Here is a 20,443-nt window from a genome sequence, read left to right on the forward strand (position 1 = left end):
CATGGATCATAGACCCGATCACAGGTCAGCTTGCGCTTTCAGCCCGTATTACCTTGATCGATAGTCAAGGCGGAACGCCCAGGAAATGTGAAATCTGGGCCATTTTTCTTGATGCATTGGCTTCAGGCGTGAATGTCCGTGAAGCACCACTATTTCCCGTCAGTGATCCTGGCTAGTGGCCCTTTGAGCCTCTTTACGAGGATATATGCAGGTCCTCGACTAGTTTGCCAACAAAGCGCATGCCAACTGATGTCCTTGCGTGTGCTTGAGATGACTGCGTTGGAGTTCGGCGAAGGAGCTGTTTGACTAAATTGCTAGCTTTCCTACCATAAGTAACTCTGGAAGTGCTAGTGGCTTGTGGCTCGTTAAGCACTGTCCGCTACCTTACCGTAATTCCTGATCTAGAAAACCAGTCCCCTGAAACGAATGGCCCACAAAGGCTCAGTGCTTAGTAGGTTTTGCTTTTGCGAACAGAATATTACCCGCCAGGAGCCACCCGACAACTAATGTAACTCCCAGTTGTCGGTGCGGTTTGTGCGGCTCACTCACGTGGCTTCTGATTGACTGAATAAAGCAATACTAGATTCCCGACAGGTCGTCAAGTATTACTGATTTCAGCAGCAAGTTGGACTAATGTGTCATGCTGATTCGTCCATGCAAGTCTACAATAGCCATTTGTTCAAGAATAATATTGGACAACGCCACATGGTACACCCGAGTATTGAAAGCCATCATCCCTCATATTAGAATACGAAGATTTAAGTGCGCATGCACATTCAATGTATCAATAGTCGATTTTTCTTTGCGCAATGCATTCAAACTGCATCGGGTTTGCTATAGTCAACAGGGCTGGTGTGCTTGGCTTGCGCTTGAGTCTGGTGAAAGTTCCCCGAGCACAACGTCGATATGATCTACATTATTGCATGAGCTTAAAGAGAATTAAGGTGCTGGCAAACATGTGACTAGTCTGACCGTACTGTGGTAGAAATCCGCTGACTAGTCTAGAGCGTAGATGGCGGCGCCTGTTGGTCCAATCCGCTTCGCTTAAATGGTCAACGAACCCCACTAAGCGACATAATCCGATAGCTGCCGCTATTTAGTTCTCCCCTGAAGCATGCACGGAGCTGCTTCCATAAAAATTCAAGAATCGAGCTAAGCAAACATTCCAATTTATTTGTTTGGTTTTTTGCACAGATGATGGGCGCTGATGTTCTATTTTTGTGCTTTGACCATCGCGTCTCAGGCGCATTCGAGTCCCCTTGAGCTTAATCGCGACTCACGTCAAGCCCAACGCCACAACGTTCAGCTGTATCAGCCCAAGCCCTACAACCGCCGTCTCCTGACGCCGCCTCCCTGCCTGTGAGTAAGTAGGCAACGTATATAATTGTCAGTTGACATCCGGAACAAGTATTAGCTTCTGCGCTGCGAACTGTTCCGCTGGTCTAGATTTTTGTAACCCATAAGCTGCATAAACTACCAGGATTCCCAGGATGTCTCTGGTCATTCTTGCGTTAAAGTTGTTGAACTATCAACAAGATACTTCATAGGGCTGATATCCAACCACACCAACTCGAACCTACTCTCCATAAGTCTATTACCGCAAGTGGCGGGTCGTTCACCCGAATATTACTCAAACATGCAACCATGCCATCAGAATTGGGCCACAGCAAGGCGCAACGTCTAGTTCTCACAGGACCCCTCCCCCCTTTTTGAGAGCTACGAGCGAGGAGATGTTTTGATAGCATCGAGATTTTTTCCCGACCAGTTTACACGTGCGATTATTGTTTGGTTGATGCTGTGACAAACACTAAGGATACGATGGTTCCGTCCATCTCCATCTCCCGTATGCGTCTCACTGATGTCTTGATAGACTTAGGGTCAATTGCCTGTTGGCCATGCTGAATTTTGCCTTTATTTGTTATTTTCCTTATGTCTTTGTAGATACTAATGATCTGAATGCTTATCGTTCTTTCACCAGCCGATCTTGAGAGTAAAGAGTTGCCTTGTACCAGAGGACAGAGTACTTGAGAAGGGTCAGTCTTTTCATAAGAGCCTAGAACATGGATTGGAAACCAGAGAACTTGATGGCTACGCATTCTCAGCTTTGTCCTGCGAGGGTTGGGAGCGGAGGGCGCCCGGTAAAGCTGAAGCTACCTATTAATAGACATTGCAAGGCAGCACCACACCATAACGTAGCCTCCAAAAAATATCGCCAGATCAGGCCTTCTCACGAGATCTACTAACTGATTTTACAACATAATTAAGGTAGTAAAGAGATGGTGTGGATTTAGCGACAACACAAGGGATCAAGATCAACGGACAATGAGTCACTGCTAAAGCCAGCTTTCATATTGGGAACTCCAAATGCATAAAACTATACATCGAGTTGAGGAATTAGTAAAGGTGCTTATACAACTTTATAAGGCTGTGCCACACGCTTCTCCGCTCGTGAAACGTAATGACAAGATTCGGAAACGATGAAACTTTTAGAAGAAGCCGCAGAGTGGCATCAGCGAAACACCTCCATAACCTAGATGCAATAAATAGTGATGATTGACGGCATGGTCATGAATACATTCGGGCTTTGTTTCAACAACCTCCAGTCTGAGGCACAAGCTACTTCACTGAGAAAGGCTGTAACATTCTTAAAAAATGTGGCAATGCGGAACTTTTGTCGGACATCTCGTTGGCTGAAACCTTACTGCACGTATGTCTTCCTTTCTTTCTTCCTTTTGTTAACAACTAAAATGGTAAATTGTACATGACGACCTATTGTCAGAAATGATTACTGGTAAATTTGATCAAATTCGGGTAGACCTCTCATAACAAATATAATGCCAACACTATCGCAGTAGACTAGAGGACCGCTTCCTGAACTGCTACTGCGGTGTCGAGAACAAGATGATCGAGGCCGCTTCGGTTGTACAAGTCCAACACGATAGTGAAGGTGAGGCAATATATCAGTCGCGATTTCGAATCATATAGTATCAGTGTCCAGTGAGGTTTGAAATTTATATCGAAGCAGATACCGTAAGAGGCCGTGGGCGCCATGACTGTGATCAGGAGGCCTTTTGACGCGTTAAATGCCTAGCTTATAGTGCTCACCTCGTTGTTCAGGATGTATGGCACAGTTAAACTAACCACGGTCAACATTGGGCAGTTGATGAGTCAGTCTTAGTATATTGTCATTGAGGAAAATTATCATTTTAACCATTTACAATTCACACTGGATTATTTCGAGAATTGGCTGTCGTTCACAAAGTTCGTAGTCCTGCTCCAAATTGGAACTCCAGGCAAAGTCAACCCAATGACACTAGGATTTAAGGGTTTACATAAATCAAATTTCACTGCTTCTACTTCTTCATAACGAACTGTCCACCAACAATGCATTTTTACCTCACACAGTCTACCACATTCAATGTCCGAGCCTGCAAGTAGACGAAAAGCCATTTTTGTCTAACTTGGCCCACTCGTTGGGTACGTTCAGTCACCACTCTGCACTGATGATGGACTCAGTCACAATGAGCGGACCGGACTCAAGCGATCCAGCATCGTGATTGATCCCATGTTCCCAATCGGGTAGTCGCTTTATGATCGCGCTAGCCAATTTAGTTAATTGCTTACTTCTGTAAGCCATAGATACTGCTAAGAGGATATACATATGCTAAGATCAAATTCTATAAGCTGTGTTTTGGCTCTAACTTCTTGGTAGAAGTTCATGCACAAAGTAATTGGACTGTGCATTTGCCATTTACTTCGACGAATTGTGCAAGCATCAGCACACCCTACATAATGAACTCTGAAAAGAAGCTAGTACTTCTCATGGGTAGATTGCTTCTTGGAGTTGAGAGCAGAAACGGATCATTGTAGGTGCTGACAGTGGAATTTGTCTCGGAAAAGTCACTGCCCTTTCCCAGTCGTCGAGAAATTATCATATTCTGCTCTGCACTCAATCTCTAGAGAAAGGCAACGAGGCGCTACAAGATATCATGTCTATTCACTGTAAAGTATTGAAGAGCGCCGTCTCGGTTCTACAGTTGGATGTCACAAACCGAGAGTCCATTCTCGCCGCGAAGAATGAAGTTGAGAAATCGTGCGGCTAGTTAGTCATGTTGATCAACAATGCGGCTATTTTGATCATCCAGCCAATGGACCGGCTTGAACTGTTACGCGCGAGACTTGAGACTAATCTCTTTGGTCCGTAGTATCTTACGGAACTACTCGAGCCACTGATGAAAAAGTCAACCGCATCTGTCATCATCAATGTGCCATCGGAACAGGGCTCCATGACCAGCAAGCTCGACCAGACCAACAAATATCCCTCAGTGCCGGGAGAGCAATACCGGGCTAGCAAGTCTGCAATGACTCCTATTGGCAGCGTGCCAAAGGCATTCGAACAGGGAGTGTAATTGCAGGGTCTACGCCTTCAACCCAGGTTTTTGCGTCACTCATCTCGCGGGCGATAGAGGTCGAAGGTGCAGATAGGAGAATGGTGCTCGGCGTGCTGCGGGTACTGCTAACGCACTAGCAGACGTTGTCTTAGGAAATCGAGATGTCGATTTCGAAGGAACGTTTTGTTCGACGTCGATGGCGGCTTGTTGCCATATTAAGCATGAAGGTTAGAAACTGGAAGTTGAGATGATGGAGAAGAGATACGGTGACAGACATTTGGTACCGAAACTTTCAATTTCGGTGCGAGAGGACACCAGGGTGAGGGACCGCTAAGTTGTATGATACAACTTGGACTAGGAGACCGCGTGTACACCACTTCCGGAAAGTCCTCAAAGAATGGTCTGGCAGTCCTTGGTCTCAGCATCATGGCCAATATGTAGTTTAAATGAAGCAAGTCCCGCGCAAAAGTTTGTCGAATTCTGGTGTTTGTTGCTCTTACAAAGGAGCCGCGACATAGTCAGCAAGACTGTCTACGCTTTGTTTCATGAGAAATAAAGTGACAATTAATAAGCAACAACGATTTACCACCACAATTCCAGGAGGGAAAATGAGATCGAGTCATTTCAAAGCCAGGGAAGAGATTCTTGTGCTTGGCATTTTATTATGCTGCCTAGGTTAGAGTTTACTGCATTGACAGCGCTAAGACTAGCCGCACTTCGCTTCCGTCCTCGGTCTCGGTCTCGCTGCGCCTTGTTTGGCCGGCAGATCTGTCGTGAGCTAATGTCAATTAAAGAAGGGATTACTTGGGGTTTCGACATGGACGAGTCCGGATCCAGCGTGTTCTATTGTTCTTGGCCGTGGCTTAGGGTGAACTCTGTGCTGCATTTAGGAACTTGTGCATTGCAAATTCGGAAGGCTTGCGATCCATTGGCGAGTTGCGATAGCCTCAATTGCGGATGTCGTCAACTCTAGGTGCAGTGAGAGAACTCTGCCAGATTCTTTCGGGGCTATGCAAATAATGTGTTTTGATAAATAGTCAATTCGAAAACATGAGTGTTGGCTCGCCTGGATATAAAATACAGATACCCTCACCTTTAAGAAAGCAGTACATCAAATCATACAAACAGCTCATCAATTCACCTCCACTTCAAACAGTCCTCAATATTAAATACTTCTTCAGCAGTACCCAGCCTCACCACATAAAATATGGCCCCTATTTTTGGACCCAGATCGACGACATTCATCCATATTGCTGAAGCGTTGCTTCTAGTCTCCGTTTTAGCTATCTCGGTAACCCGCATCGCTTTAAATGGGTGGAAGATACGGTCAAGAGCAGATTCGATGTCTTTAGGAATGGTCAGTATAGAAATTCTCCAGTCATTGTGAAACGAGTCTGATTGTGTTTCCCGAGCAGGCAGCCAAATCAGTGGCATTTCTTTCCTACCAAGTATTGTCGCAACATACGAACATGTTTCGCAAATGGGCTTCTCTGAAGGCCTATGCCATCATCAACGCCACCGAGATCGTTTTCTGGGCTGCGGTCGTATATCTCACCATACAAGCCGCCACGCAATCCTGTGTAGCGCCAACATGTGCACTGACATGGGTCATTGTCGCTCTGGCCATCAACATGTGCCTGCTCTCGGCATACGCCACGATCGTCTCATATAACAACTTTCGCGCTGCACGAAAGATTGAGCGCACAACGGTGGCACTCGAGTCGGTCGACCAAAGCCCTTATCATCACCACACGGATGCTATGATGCACATGAACAAGACATCGGTTTGAGCTTAACTTCTGCCAGTGTATTTTCAAGGAATCAGCACGGAAGAAAGCATTATAATGCACCCGGACGGGAGCCATTACGTGGTGCTTCAACTCGCTCCCGGTGTAACGTTTGACGAAACTCATGGGGACAAAGCAGGCAGTGAACCTTGAAAACCGGGTATTGCCAGTGGTTGTACTAAGATTTGATGACTTTTGGGATCAAGGCGTTTATAGAATAGAGTTGTATTTTCAGGACAATTATAGACTAAACTAAGTGTTGTTGCAATCTTGTATCAGTGTTGAATATGAGTCAGCCGCGCCACGAACCAATACAGAATTGGCAAGAGTTGCATGCGATAACACCGTAGAACCGGCTTGGATTTTTCTTTTCGTTTGTAATGAGAACGTTTTCGTCAGAATTTAAGTCTAGATCCGAATATAGTATGGATCGACACGCTCGCGCAATAAGACTGTGCTGTGGAATGTGCGCCATCGGTGCAGTATTACGCAGTATCGTCGCTACGCCTAAACTTGATAGGTAAACGCTATACTATAATGGTACCTAGGTTAGGTTAGTATCAGGACCGCAACAACCCCCACCTATGCTGTGCATCCACTTATGTGCTCTGCGTCCTAGTTATCCCCCACGAATGTGAGATATCCACTCAGCCATACGCCTATCAGTTGGAGATGAGTGTGGTGGTGCTTTAAGCGACACCCTGAATGGATTTACAAATGAAGTCTATAACGTCGTCTGAAACCAGCAGATTATCATAGTCAGAACCACTATATTCTCAACATACGCACCTTACCAAAAAACAAAATACCACCCCAACCCAGCAATCAAAATGCCCAAAGCTCTCACCCCTCCTCCGGCGTTCACCCCCCTTAGGGACACCATACTTTTCACACCTCTTAATCTTGGTGCTTATACTTTGGCACATCGAGTTGTTCAGGTATGCGGAACGAACAGCATCTGAGTATTTGAAGTTAATTAGTCACAGGCTCCCTTAACCCGCATGAGAGCTGAAAAGGAGAGTCATGGCGTTCATGTTCCTGCATCCCGTGCTGTGGAGTACTACAGCCAGCGGGCCACCAAGGGTGGACTTCAGATCACTGAAGCCACCGACATCTGCTTAGATGCTTCAGCATACCCCGGCACCCCTGGTATCTTCACGGCGTCTCAGATCGCTGCATGGAGGAAAGTGACTGATGCCGTCCATGCAAAGGGGGGGTACATCTTCTGTCAAATTTGGCACACTGGTCGAGCATCAGGGCCCGGCATGCTTAACAGCAAAGTTTCCCTGAGCTCTACATCGCAGCCCATGCAAGGCAAATACCTCGACGGCACTGACTGCGCCGAGAATCCGCCTCGACCTATGACAGTAGAAGAGATTCAAGCGACTACTGCCGAGTTTGCTGCCGCCGCAAAGCGGGCGGTGGAAGCTGGATTCGATGGAGTAGAAATTCATAGTAAGTTAAATCTTGTAGAAGATACAGTTTCATAGTACTAACAATCCAGGCGCCAACGGATACCTTCTTGAACAATTCCTCCACGACAACATCAATACGAGGACCGACGCTTACGGAGGCTCAGTTGAGAATAGATGTAGATTCACATTAGAAGTCATCAAGGCTGTAACCGACGCAATCGGAGCTGGCAAGACGGGTATCCGTCTCTCCCCGTACAATTACTTCCAAGATACTAAGGATAGCGACCCCAATGCTCACTGGGCATACCTAAGTGAGCAAATCGCAGGCCTGTCGGAAGCACAGCGACCTAGTTATGTGCACATGTAAGCTCCCCGACATAATAGGCCTATGCGATGCAATTAACTAACCATTTCTCAAGGGTGGAGCCAAGATTCGATGAAGTACTAGATGAGGACCAGAAGCTTGCTGAGTTGTCGAAATACACATCTTCTGAGAGTGGACCAGCCAAGAAGAAGAATTCTTTGACTCCCTTCCGGAAGATTCTTCAGTCCGCAGGCATCAAGTTTCTGGCAGCTGGGGCTTTCACACGGGATAACTCAGTTCCCAAGCTAGAGGATGATCTTGCGGACTCGATTGTCATGGGACGTTGGTTTATCTCTAACCCCGACCTGATTGAAAGGCTTAGGAACGGGTGGCCCCTGAACGAGTATGACCGAAGCACATTCTACGGCGCCAGCCCGCCAGAAAAGGGCTATACGGATTATCCCGTCTTTGATGAGAAGACTGTCGGTAACATCACGGCTTAGTGCATCGTCCCTAGGTTCCAAATACCATAAGCATATATTAGGCGTTTTAAGTCCTTGAATAGAAATCATGTTAAAAAACATTCAACTATCCCCAGAGATTTCATGTTTTCGCTTTAGCAATTGAAAGGACTATTCGTCGTAGGCTATTTAGATTAAATTATACATAAGTGTCATTTAAAGTGAATATGGTCTATTGTACAAAGAAAGAAAAGGAAAAAGAAAAGTCCCTTGGTCTTTCGCTGCCTGCGATTATCTATGCCAGACCACCCATTTGCTTTACACTAAAAATCAAGACTAAAATTCGTTGTATAACACTTGCAGAACATAACAATTCTATATGGTTCAGTACCAAACGCTGTTCAGATCATACTGCGATAGAATCTAACCTGTTATTATCCTGTGATGTCCTTGAACTATACTTATACGTAGAAACAAAATCGGAAGTGTATTGAATACCCTTAATTGAGTCTATATTGAATTAATTCTGCTACAAGTTTGCCCGCTCAGTGAACGGATCTTCTTCCTGGGATAGAAATCTTTTCCAACCTTCGTCAACATCCTTGTCGATATCGTATGTCAATAGCCATCTCCCAACACCGTTGTAACGCCAGGGGAATGGGTCCTCGCCTGTTTCTTGGGAGACTGGCAAAACGAAACCAGCTTGACTCATCCATTCTTGATCCTTCTGCTCAAATGATCTGAGTTTCTCATCTCTATCCTGCTGCTCCGGTCCATCATGAAGATGGTACATCCACTGGTTATACGAGCCTCTTTGAACAACCTTCTCAGTCCGCTCCCTGCGACATGCCTCATACACATCAAGGGCGGCTCTTTTGGAAGCGGGGCTCTTATCATTGATCCGCGCGAGACACAAACCAAGCACACCACCATCTTCCAATGCCATACCGGCGCCACTAGCAAGGTAAGGTAGAGTTGCATGTACAGCATCACCTAGCAGAGTAAAAGCACCTGATGGATCCGACCACGTTGGCTCAAGCCCAGGACGAATGCAAAGGCGCCATTTCTGCACTTCTTTGCACATTGCCGTTAGTTTGCTAATCTTGGGATCCCAGTCTTTGAAATAAGCTTGCATCTCTTCCACGTTTCCGGCAATTGTGTTGGGGCCAGGCGGTATATCGTCAGGTACTAGTAGAACCATGTTGAACTGTTTTCCACCTTTGAGAACGTAGTTGACAGCATGTGCGTCTGGCCCAAGGTAATAGTTGACTTGCGGTTCTTCGATGAACGGCCGGAGTTCCGGATCCTTGCGCATTTCGTCGCCGTCCAAGAGTAGTCGGTAGGCCAGATCACCAGTCAGGACAGGTGGGTCTTCGCGACCAAGGAATATCTCACGCAGTGTGGAATTGATTCCATCAGCACCCACCACGAGATCAGCGATCATACGACGGCTATCTTTCAAGATCACTGTCGCACTCATATGGTCATCCGCAATTACAAGGTCTTGTACTGCTGCTTTTGTGATGCAGGTCGCTCCAAGCTCAACAGCCCGGTCTAACAGGCACTTATGTAAGTTTGCACGATGAAAGTCCCAGAAAGGAGCCCCAGTCGCTTGTGCATAAGCATAATAGTCCATTTCCGAGAGCTTATTGCCCTTCCAACCAATAAAGTTGCATTTTCTATCACTTTATTAGGTTCACGTTTGACGATCATACTGCAGGCAATGGCATACCTTGGCATAGTAGCATATTGTTCCAGGCTGTCTTTCAGACCCCAACCAAATAATACGCGTGCTGAGTTTGGGAGCACTTGGATGCCAGCACCAACTTCACCAATCTCCGAGGCTGCTTCAAGCACTGTCACATTATGACCGGCTAATAGTACTGAGATGGCAGCACCGAGGCCGCCAAGGCCAGCTCCAACGACGATGACCTTTCATTGTTTTTGTCAGAATGCATGTCTCGAATTCCCCTTATAGTTATTGGCTTACATCTAATCTTGTGCTAGGATCTCGTTCGATCTTCTCCCGGACAGTGTACTCCCAGTCAGCCATTGTGTATTCGCAGAACAATGACTTTCAGGGTAATGGTGAATGGCCTGCCGTAACGGTTGAGATATTCTTCTTCTTGTGTAAACTCGACTCATACTAGATGCCTCTCCAAAGGTATCGCTGCGGTGATCATGACTAGACCCAGTATAAGAGAACCCTTATGCGTACGGCTAGCGTCCCATGGCCGTCAACCGGGACAGCAAGAGGGGCACTCCAACCGACAGTGGGGTTTCACTCAGGTACCCTCATTCTACAGCAACAAAGTATAGTAGTGTGGTGACGATTACTACACACCCAGTATGACCACCAGCAATAGGTCAGACGGCGTCCTATCTCCTGCCATCCATCTCAATCGATTGCATGGGTAATCGTTTGAGCATGTCCCAGTTGATAAGAGTTCCAGTCTAATGCACGCTAACCTGTTAGCAACCCCTCCCCCACTCTTGGTGCTCGAGCGATGGGGCTCCTTATCAGCGTCGCCCAGCATGCGGACATGGGAAGAAGTGCCGGCTACCGGTGTGGCTAGTCCTCCGGCTTTGTACATGGAGGTCCCTATCCCATCTTTGTGTTAATCTCTGCTTTTCCTTGGGCAACAGTGGAGGGCCACCAGCGAAGTTGTGCTTGAATCTCATGTTACCCTGTGCACTGACCAGATTCGAAATGATGGAGAGAAGACAACGAAGAACCGCTAATGGCATCGACGCCAGCGACAGACCAACGAAGAGTTTCGTGTGCAGTCACTCCGGCTGCGGTAAGCGTTTTACACGGTTAGAACATCAGCGACGTCACGAGTGAGTATACCCTCATGCGCCCTTTTGTCCTAGCCACTTGTCATAGCTTACACCAATTCGCAATGGCTCAAAGCTCGAAGGTGTTGGCGATCTGAGTATTTTACATGATTTTTTCTCAGGTCACAAACTGAAGTAGAAATGTTAATATTAAGATAGGTATAACCACGGTATTGGTGATGCGACTTGCCCTCGCTGCAGTGCTCACTTTAAGCGCCCTGATTTGTTAGAGCGACATCTAAATAGGCATCGTCAAAAAGACGCTGAAGCCGGAGGTGAAGGTGCTGGAGTCCTAAATACTCGGAAACGGTCTTGGAGAGCTCCAGACGGTAGCGTTGTACCGAAGAAGCCGGCGACGGAATCAGAACAGCCTCCAACGGAGCAGGCTGCTCATCAAAACCGAAGTGGTACGACGTCATTTGCTCAAGACAGTTATACAGAAGGCCCCATTTCACCGCCCGCATCTACATCGAACTCAGAAGTGGGTCAATATCAAGATTTCCAGCACCAAGAACAACACGATGATTCCAATTTGCTCTTGGACGGAAGTTCCTGGTCTGTTCCAATCGAAGATGCCCAGTCAAATATTCAAGAGAACTTTTGGATAGATCCGGGGCTCCTACCGCATATAGCGGCGCCATCTCAGGGCTTTTTACTTCCCTATGAGGAGATATTCCAACCTGACACCGCCAGCTCTTTTAACATGCCCTACACAACGGCAGCAAATTATAACTGGCTTTTTGAACAAAACAATAATAACGTCTTCGAGACACTGGCAAATCAGTGTGCAATGGAAATTGACTCTGGACTTCCATCTCATGTTGCCCAGCAAGGCATATATATGGATCTAGACCCTACCCAATCGAGTCAAGATCGGAACCCGCCCGAGCATACAATGCCTGGGAACAAACGTAGAAGCGAATATCCACGAGTCCTCACGCCGAACAACAGTATCTCAGGATCGATGCATTGCTCCGAAAAGAACAAAAATCTCACGCCCTCCGAAGGACATCCTAACAATGGAGCAAGCACTGGATCGCATACCAAGCAAACGTCACCCACAGAAGTGTCCTTCTCATCCAGTAGAGGCACCGACTTAGAAAGACCCCTGTCCACTCTCAAACCACCAACAAATCTTCCCGTGATCCAGGACGATGCAAGGGACCGCATCGTGGAAATCATTGATGTCGCACAACCGATAGTTCCATTTGGTGGTCCTTTCAGCGCCTGGGATCACCCACTCCTCAACCTATCTGCACTCCAAGAATATCTGGATCTCTTCTTCACCAAATTTAATACGACCTATCGTAAGTAAACGAGACCATTCCCTGTTCACGAAAATGGGAACATGCATGTTTTATTACCCAACCAAGGACTATAAAATCTCAATCAAGAAAGAAAAAAGGCAAAGCTAACGAATCTTCGCTAATAGCTCTTATACACTGTGGTACATTTGATACCAGTCAGACTGAACCGCTCCTACTTTTGTCGGTCATCTTACTTGGTGCTACATATTCCAACAGAGATGCTCACCAATTAGCTGTGTGCATACACGATGTCGTTCGACCACAGATCTTTGCACATGCTGGCTTCAGCACTAAGCCTGAACTTTGGGTTTTGCAGACTATTTTACTTGTCGAGTGTTTTGGTAAATCCAGGGCAGGGCAAAAGCAGCACGATATGAGCCACCTCTTTCATGGCTTGCTCATCAATCTCATTCGTCGATCTGATTGTCAGACGATTCAGACTGCCCAATTTCGGGAGCCGCCAAAAGAGGAAAAAGACCTTGAAACCCACTGGCGTCGATGGGCTGAATCAGAAGAGAAAAAGCGGCTCGCCCTGCTTTGCTTCATGTGGGACACACAGCATGCCGTTTTGTTCTGTCAGAGCTTATGCATGTCGGCCTTCGAGCTGCGTTTGTCAATGCCCTGTAATCAGGCACTTTGGGAGGCCAAGGACGAGTCAACGTGGCAGAATGCTCAAATCGCAGAACCGCACCCAGAGATTCCCTACCTCACAGCACTAAAATCTTACCTCTTCAACCCTGGCAGTCAGCGCCCAACAAAGCTAAATTCGCTGTCGAGAATTCTTGTCTTGCACGGTCTCATGTCAATTGCATGGGACTTGGAGCGCCGCGATCAGACCGCCCTTGGAGTAGTCAGCTTCGTAGGTGGAGTGAACTGGCGCAATAGGCTCGGAGACGCCTATGACCTTTGGAAGCTTGACTTTGATGCATACTGCTCCGAATTTGTGATCAAGCAGAGACAGCACAGTCAGGCACCAAGCGACGAGCCCGTTGATTGGAATGCAGCCCGTCGAGAGTTTGCCACATTCTCTACCGCCTACAACGCTGTTTATCACGCAGCTCATATTCTACTAACCAGTTCCTTCTTAGATGTACAGATATATGCTGGCTCTAGACATATTCTCGGTAGACCCATCCGTAGAGGCGACTACATTCGTTCCGAAAAAGTTATCAAGCGATGGGTGACTTATGCAGAGGCCCCGGGAAGTACTTCCAGAGGTGGCTCACCGATCCCATCGCACGATGAGGTGGTACCAGGTGCTGCGGCGAAAGCAGCTTATCATGCTGCATGCATGCTTCGCGATGCTTCAACCAATTTGGATGATTTTGACTCGATGGGCATATTCCACGTACCTTGGTGCCTTTATTTGGCTGCTCTTACTCTATGGGCTTTCCACCATGCTCGGCCTAGTAGACGGGGTGGCAATGAAGATGACACAAGCGAAATGGTCTGGGATGCTAGGAAAGAAATGGACGAACTACTTTTGAGCATGACTGCAGTGAAAGCATGGAATATCGGCACAAATCAAACGTGTCGAAGCCCACTTGGCCTGGTCTGGGTTCTAGCCGAAGCTCTCGGCAAGGTGCGGTGGGGGATAGTACACTCAGGAGTTCAGGTTTTGAGAGCGTTGGTGCCTATGCGGCTTATTGGGCATTACGAAGATCGAAATGAATGATACAATGTTTATGCTTTTCGCTTGGCGCAATTTCATCCTAACGGTTCACCCTTCCAATTGCCTTATTCATAGCATCAACTTCTCAGCATGAGGACCACGAAGTTGATAAGGAGGAAAGCCCAGCATTGCATGTATTATTGCAGTGTCTTACTGTACAATTACCATGAGCATATTGTTACATATATGATGAACGTGTATCCAGCGCCGAATCGTGACTAAGTTGGAGCTGTATGGATCATCACGGTGAGTTTAGCAGGCGCTCAAATACTGCTGTGGTGGTAAGTATAGCGGTATTGGCGGCATGGATGGGCTATGAACTGTACCCATTATTTCAGATACAGCAGCCAATATCACTATCATGATATACCAATCATTTTACGCTGTCAACAATACTTGAAAACAGCTTGGTCCGAGGACTGTAAACTTATGGAGAATATATGCTTAAGCCCGAACTTATATGAATGACTTTGTTTTATGTTGAATGTCTCAGGTTGATGGACATTTACTTCAATTTGATTTAATTAATTAATTTATAGGAGAGCCAAACCCCATCCCGACGGATATCAATTAGTGTCATTTCTTGGTCTCCTCGAGCATTTTCATTACTTCTTCTTTCTACGTGATTGTTAGCATTGCGATTTAATCGAGAATGGAAGGGCTTTTTGAAGAGTGCAGTGTGAAAAGAATCAAGTGAGAGTTTCTTGCGAATTATAGCTTGTTGGGATTACTCACACTGGCGGGCATCATGGCACCAGGAGGCGGTTGATTTTGCGCTTTGAACCGGTCACACATCTACAAGTAATAAGCACTATGTTTGATAAAGTGTAACTATGGAAACTCACCTCGGCCATAGTTACCCACTCGACGCCTTCATGCTTGTTTATGTGCTCGATTATCCTAATTGGACGCATCAGTGAGCTAGCTGTCAAGAGTTTGGAAAAATATTCACGTACCTCTCATGCATGAGCAAAACATGTGGCCTTCCGGAAACATCTGGGTGTATTGTCATCGGGAAGATAAACTCATCATATTCTCGATAAAAATAATCAAAATGGTCGCGCCATATATCCTCAACGTCTCTGAAATCATGTTTAACAGTTTAGCACAGATAAGATTGAGGCGAGCATGACGCTACTGACCTAGGGTTCACCCAGCCATGCGAATTGGCGGATCCTTTGATGAACATCATTGGGGGTAGATCGTCGATATACCAACTTCCCGGAATTTCAACAAGGCCTGTCTCTTTGCCTTTCACCAAAGGTTTCATCCATGTTTCGGCCTTCTGTGAGTAATCAATCTTAGTCCAGGTGTCGCCGGTTCTTAACCAATACGGTTGACAGTCTTCGTGGGACATTGAATGGTCATACTCAATGCCGTATTTCAGCATGAGCTCGGTTCCTTCTGCGCTAGTCTCCCACCATGGCGCCACCTGTTCATATTAGCGTCTCTCATAACAATCCTGATTAGCAGCACGATAGAAGTGCAAATTTCCAGAACTTACACTGCCCCGTGGTGGCTTTCCGCAAAATTCAGTCAGCATTCTGAACGTTTTGTCCAGCACATCGCTCTGCTGTTCGATTGTCATATCCTTAGGATTTTCGTGCGAGTAACCATGCAGTCCGATCTCGTGTCCCGCATCTCGCACCATAGCGCATTCTTCAGGGAAGGTCTCTAAAGAATGCCCTGGGATGAACCAGGACGCTTTAATGTTATACTTCTCAAAGAGCTTCAAGAGGCGGCGCGTTCCAATAGTGCCTATGCGACAGTCAAAGGTCAGTACTGCTCTGATAGGGTACTGCTGAACATGATTTCAAATGCCGTTGTGCAACAACAATTGGACGCGCAGATGGGCGTTATGAAAAGGACTGGAGTTCGCATACCAGCCCATAGACCTCGACTGATGTCGCTCGTGCTGTCTTCACCTCCATATGAACCTAGCCAACCAGCCACAGCATCGATGTCAACGCCATAGCACACGAGGACCTTCTTCTTGCCCATGTTGAAGCGTGAGTTCTTGGTTGACACAATGATGTTAATTCGTGATGATCCAGGGCCAGCAGTAATTGCAGAGATTGGATTGTAGCTCTGTAAGTGAGCAATGATCCTATATTATTGCATTCAAATTCCAGGCGATGCACTCGAATATGACTTGCCCCTGAGACGCCGTACGCCTTCGACTTTGCTCGCCTGTTTACATAACCTTATCTCAACCCGAGGAATAGGACGACATTCCGATCGTCGGGCATACACCGGTCGTGGCATGCTGCATGTGTAGCACTCTCCACCTTTGCGCAAGTGGGATGCAGCACTAGTGAGACCTCTGAAGATAGGCAATTCGGCCAATGCCGGCCATTCTAGTCTTTGTTCCCCAACTTTGACGAGTATCGAATCGTGCCGACGCAGTTGCGGGCCATGTACGGCTCCACAGTGAAGGATAGGGATGAAATAGCAACATGTAAAACAACATGTAAAGTGTGATGACGGACTGTGGTAGGACATCTTTCAAAATCGTTGCAAGATTGAAAACACTACAGCCAGATCTTCTGGTACACGATAGCTATAATACATCTCAAGAACCTGTCCCTCACCAAGCATATATCGTACATGATGAGTAAAGTATGTCCAAAGCACAAAATCCCGCCCTATTTAGCTGACGACGTGGCCGGTGCAGTTCTCATTGAAGGGCCGTGTTGCCATTATTACTGGAGGTGGCAGAGGTTAGTGCATTTCTGCTTCTTAGTGCATACAGCCACTAAAACTATCAACTATAGGCTGCGGGCTCGCCTTCGCTACCGGGCTGGCTGAAGCAGGGGCAGACATAGCAGTTTTCGACGTGATAGAACCTGTTTCTGGCTACGACAAACTCGCTTCAGAGTATGGCGTAACCACAAGAGCTTACAAAGTGGATGTCACGTCGCCCGAAAGCCTCGCAAAAGCTTTCGCAGATGTCAAGTCGGATTTTGGCGGCAAGCTCGACATCGTTGTTGCCTGCGCCGGAGTCAACAAGAACGTCGAGTTTTTGGATACTACCAACGAAGAATACGAGAAGCTTTTCGCAGTTAACAGCAAAGGCGTGTTCTTTACGGCTCAGAATGGAGCAAAGGCCATGATCGAAAATGGCACCAAACATGGCAGTATCATCCTCGTTGCTAGTATAGCCAGTCATATGGCCATCCGATCACAGCGCTCATCCGCATATTGTGGAACCAAGGGATCAGTACGCGCCATGGTAGCGCCGATCGCTGCTGAATTGAACAAATACGGCATTCGTGTCAACTCCATCAGTCCTGGCTATGTGAGAACTGAGATGACGGCGCCATTCCCCCATTTATTGGAAAGCTGGAAAGACGAGATTATGAACGTGAGTAGTCCGAAAGTTTTTAAAGACGAGAAGAAATTAACTTAATCTTCTTTACTAGGGTCGCGTGGCCGAACCAGATGATATCAAAGGTGCTTGTGTTTTCTTGGCGAGCGATGCCAGTAGTTATTGTACAGGAACAGATATTCTAGTCGACGGTGGAGTGACGAAGTGGTAGAACTGTGTTGGAGATGAGGGTGTTAGGTGCATAATTGACAACCGCCAGACTAGTCTAACCTAGTTAATATATTCCCCACATTTCAAAACAACCTTCGTGCTTTGTGCTTCACGTTGTTCTCAACGTCGAAGTTTGCAATAAAAACAAGGTCTCTGCTGAGTTATCAATACATCATGTTTGCAATGCCTGCTAGTACAATTGGTTGTTAGTTCACTTGAAACCGTCCTAGCAGACTATTAAGTGCAAAGTGTGACTGGCAGCTGATATAAGACTGCTACCAGCAGCCCACATGTGTAGTCACTGTACAGACTTGTGTATATTTGAGTAGTTCTGCAGAATATTCATACGGCAACTAGCGACACAGAATTTTCGAGTTGTTTACTACCAGAAGCAAAAGCATTCAGAAGCCAGTAAGTATGCGTTTTCAGGTGTTCGACACTTGTGGTTGTAAATTAATCAATAGAAGCAAGCTCTTCGAAAATGCAACTACGGAGAGGTGCAACGGAGGAGATCGTCAAGGACTTTTCCTACTGCCAGAACCTTCTCTTCCTCAAGTTTCCGAGCAATGATCTGCACGCCTACAGGAAGTCGTAGTTTGACCATCTCTTCCCTGTGTTTCCGCCACAGTTGCATATTCCACTCATCCATCTCATTTCGCGGTTCAAACTCCCATGAAGTCTCTGTATCTTCCTGCTTTATGTCGCCACCAGGAATAACCAATGCCGAATAGTCGAGAACGTTGAATACCTTTGTATAGCCCACCCATCTACAGCCGCCATGTGGCACGCTTGCATGTGGCATTGGTGGCATGATGATAACGTCCGCATTTCGTCCAGTGGCCGGGCTTGTCATGCGCTTCCATTTCTCGAGGTAAGCCTGCTGAAGAGCCCACTTCTTTTTGTTGAGCTGCCAGTACTCATACACACTTATCGCCTTTCCTCTGTTTACCAGTCTTTCGACATGAGGTATGTACGGTTCGCCACCAGCTTCCACATCAGTGCGAACATCCTCGCCACCGTCAGCTGAGTAGAATGTATCCATAACTTCGATACACTCAGGATGTAATGATGCGTCCCATTCCATGATATCGTGGCCTGCTTTTCTTAATGCTTCGACCGCGGACTTAAGTACGCGCGTAATTGGGGGATGTGGGCGCACGACACCATCGTCGAACAAAACACCTATGGTGAGTGGCCGTGACACACTTGAGTCATAGATGTCATGTCGCCACGGTATTGGGGCACATCGAGCGTCGTATTTCCACGGCTGAGCATCAATGAGGCTCTTCATGACATGTGTGATTGATGACAAACTCCTTGCCATGGGTCCAACCGATGATGGGACATGTTCTTGGCCTTCAGTGGAAACGGGCACCCCAGTATAAGGGAGACGAGAGCTCTGGAGCAAGCAATTCATCAGCTACTATTTTGCCATCAATGATGAAGGTACTTACACTGGGTTTCAGTCCGTACAGCCCCATCATATGTGACGGAATTCTTATACTGCCACCAATATCAGTACCCCAGCCAACCATAGTTCCTTTCAAAGCCAAAAGAGCCGATTCGCCTCCAGTTGAACCACCAGGCGTGTAGCCGGGCGCTGAAGGATTTGTCGTCAGACCCCAAAGGGGGTTTTCCGTCTCACACCACTGAATCAAGATCAGTCAGTCTTAATATCCTCGCTCGACCTGTGCTCTACCTGGGTAGACATACCATGATTGATTGTGGTAAATTTGTTTTTGCCAGTATGACGGCTCCGAGTCCCCGTAGCATTTCTACAAGTATAGCATCGTTCCTAGCTGGACGTAAGGCCCGCCCGACGTAGCCAATTGTGCTGTCGAAACCCTGGACATTGAACTGGTCTTTGAGGGTCATCGGAACGCCCCTCAGCGGACTAGGCTCACCGTTTGCATCTAAAGCTTTTGCACTCTCAATAGCATGCTCGAAAAGAACCTCGGTCAAACTGTATTGCCATTAGTGGTGGTTGTTAACCACGAAGGAGAGGCTGACCAATTTGTCTGCAAACACAATTAGTATGAATATGATGGATGACAATGTTGATTTCTTAAATTACCTTCTTGTGTGCACTGATAGCACTATACTGGAGTTAGCATTGAACGCGCTCCCCAACAACAAAAGCGCTATCCATACCTCGCAATATAGGATCGTATGACTTGCTCAATATTGACATCACCAGAATGATACAATTCCAGTAGGTCATCTATATTAGGGTTTTCACACACAGATTGATTCACCTGACTCTTGAACACATATACGTTAACAACAGCCTCACATTATTCGAGAGAGATTGAGACACACCGTTCCTGATCTGAAGGAGTTGATAGCTGTAAATTGAATGTCACGTTTCTTAGAGACAATATCTTGCCAAACAGAAGCCTTGACAGCCATGATGATCCAGATTTAGCAAATTGGAAAGCTTTAGAGACTGTCGATGTCACTATCACGCACTATGCCACACTTTTTCTTCGTGTTGTAAACACTTTGACCTCTCTAACCAAGCGCCCGTTTCGTAGTGGCCATCGACGTTAGCGAAACAACCCCCAAAGCCTACATAGCGCTATCGGTGTTATGGCCCGCGGAGCGTTCCGAAGTTTAGTGCTTTAGACAGTAATGATGAATCGCCGAAACCGCCCTGAAGTGGCTCAAAGTGCCTGGACTCCACCTCCCTGGCGCAACGCCAACACACTCTATGAAGAGTGGGGGATCAAT

At 46.8% G+C, this 20,443-nt stretch overlaps 7 protein-coding genes across 7 annotated transcripts; 4 read left to right on the plus strand and 3 right to left on the minus strand.

Annotated features, from left to right (window-relative positions):
* Window positions 1-5,860: 5,860 nt before the first annotated feature.
* BKA67DRAFT_645830 (uncharacterized protein) lies at window positions 5,861-6,401 on the plus strand (the record flags this gene model as incomplete). The annotated part of the gene is made up of 1 exon (XM_046105893.1): window positions 5,861-6,401. The coding sequence occupies one exon, from the start codon at window positions 5,861-5,863 to the stop codon at window positions 6,179-6,181; it is 321 nt and encodes a 106-aa protein (XP_045958314.1). The 3' UTR covers window positions 6,182-6,401.
* A 607-nt stretch (window positions 6,402-7,008) lies between these two features.
* BKA67DRAFT_517618 (uncharacterized protein) lies at window positions 7,009-8,400 on the plus strand (the record flags this gene model as incomplete). Its single annotated transcript, XM_046097922.1, has 4 exons — window positions 7,009-7,116; window positions 7,165-7,633; window positions 7,683-7,956; window positions 8,013-8,400. The coding sequence occupies 4 exons, from the start codon at window positions 7,009-7,011 to the stop codon at window positions 8,398-8,400; spliced, it is 1,239 nt and encodes a 412-aa protein (XP_045958315.1).
* A 487-nt stretch (window positions 8,401-8,887) lies between these two features.
* Window positions 8,888-10,411, minus strand: BKA67DRAFT_535388 (FAD-binding domain-containing protein; the record flags this gene model as incomplete). Its single annotated transcript, XM_046100008.1, has 3 exons — window positions 8,888-10,037; window positions 10,091-10,290; window positions 10,349-10,411. 3 exons carry the CDS (start codon window positions 10,409-10,411, stop codon window positions 8,888-8,890), a joined length of 1,413 nt encoding a protein of 470 aa, XP_045958316.1.
* An 850-nt stretch (window positions 10,412-11,261) lies between these two features.
* Window positions 11,262-14,178, plus strand: BKA67DRAFT_658379 (fungal-specific transcription factor domain-containing protein; the record flags this gene model as incomplete). Its single annotated transcript, XM_046107269.1, has 3 exons — window positions 11,262-11,281; window positions 11,356-12,503; window positions 12,629-14,178. The coding sequence occupies 3 exons, from the start codon at window positions 11,262-11,264 to the stop codon at window positions 14,176-14,178; spliced, it is 2,718 nt and encodes a 905-aa protein (XP_045958317.1).
* Window positions 14,179-14,624: 446 nt separating this feature from the next.
* On the minus strand, window positions 14,625-16,443 carry BKA67DRAFT_623065 (family 4 carbohydrate esterase). Its single transcript, XM_046105503.1, has 7 exons — window positions 16,059-16,443; window positions 15,680-15,933; window positions 15,318-15,607; window positions 15,132-15,257; window positions 15,021-15,075; window positions 14,911-14,970; window positions 14,625-14,793 (listed from the first exon to the last, which is right to left on the minus strand). Exons 1-7 carry the CDS (start codon window positions 16,174-16,176, stop codon window positions 14,752-14,754), a joined length of 945 nt encoding a protein of 314 aa, XP_045958318.1. The 5' UTR covers window positions 16,177-16,443; the 3' UTR covers window positions 14,625-14,751.
* Window positions 16,444-16,472: 29 nt separating this feature from the next.
* BKA67DRAFT_564037 (uncharacterized protein) lies at window positions 16,473-17,805 on the plus strand. Its single transcript, XM_046102698.1, has 4 exons — window positions 16,473-16,794; window positions 16,850-16,895; window positions 16,950-17,539; window positions 17,598-17,805. Exons 1-4 carry the CDS (start codon window positions 16,783-16,785, stop codon window positions 17,712-17,714), a joined length of 765 nt encoding a protein of 254 aa, XP_045958319.1. The 5' UTR covers window positions 16,473-16,782; the 3' UTR covers window positions 17,715-17,805.
* A 353-nt stretch (window positions 17,806-18,158) lies between these two features.
* On the minus strand, window positions 18,159-20,251 carry BKA67DRAFT_691137 (amidase signature domain-containing protein). Its single transcript, XM_046109162.1, has 7 exons — window positions 20,033-20,251; window positions 19,865-19,974; window positions 19,788-19,809; window positions 19,724-19,731; window positions 19,427-19,676; window positions 19,168-19,362; window positions 18,159-19,112 (listed from the first exon to the last, which is right to left on the minus strand). The coding sequence occupies exons 1-7, from the start codon at window positions 20,120-20,122 to the stop codon at window positions 18,201-18,203; spliced, it is 1,587 nt and encodes a 528-aa protein (XP_045958320.1). The 5' UTR covers window positions 20,123-20,251; the 3' UTR covers window positions 18,159-18,200.
* Between the last annotated feature and the right edge of the window lie 192 nt (window positions 20,252-20,443).

The sequence above is a fragment of the Truncatella angustata genome (assembly GCF_020726525.1).
Source record: "Truncatella angustata strain MPI-SDFR-AT-0073 chromosome Unknown BKA67scaffold_4, whole genome shotgun sequence".
In the NCBI taxonomy this organism is placed as follows: domain Eukaryota; kingdom Fungi; phylum Ascomycota; class Sordariomycetes; order Amphisphaeriales; family Sporocadaceae; genus Truncatella; species Truncatella angustata.

Bases quoted from the DNA above. Each gene is read 5' to 3' on its own strand.
- BKA67DRAFT_623065 (XM_046105503.1), bottom strand. From the start codon at position 16,176: ATGGGCAAGAAGAAGGTCCTCGTGTGCTATGGCGTTGACATCGATGCT. The intron at 15,934-16,058 runs GTATGCGAACTC...ACTGTCGCATAG, and splicing joins CAGTCGAGGTCTATGGGCTG to GCACTATTGGAACGCGCCGC. The intron at 15,076-15,131 runs GTACGTGAATAT...GCGTCCAATTAG, and splicing joins GTTTTGCTCATGCATGAGAG to GATAATCGAGCACATAAACA.
- BKA67DRAFT_564037 (XM_046102698.1), top strand. The intron at 16,896-16,949 runs GTTAGTGCATTT...TATCAACTATAG, and splicing joins TATTACTGGAGGTGGCAGAG to GCTGCGGGCTCGCCTTCGCT. The intron at 17,540-17,597 runs GTGAGTAGTCCG...CTTCTTTACTAG, and splicing joins GGAAAGACGAGATTATGAAC to GGTCGCGTGGCCGAACCAGA.
- BKA67DRAFT_691137 (XM_046109162.1), bottom strand. From the start codon at position 20,122: ATGGCTGTCAAGGCTTCTGTTTGGCAAGATATTGTCTCTAAGAAACGT. The intron at 19,975-20,032 runs GTGTGTCTCAAT...TATGTGTTCAAG, and splicing joins ACTCCTTCAGATCAGGAACG to AGTCAGGTGAATCAATCTGT. The intron at 19,363-19,426 runs GTATGTCTACCC...ATCTTGATTCAG, and splicing joins ATTTACCACAATCAATCATG to TGGTGTGAGACGGAAAACCC.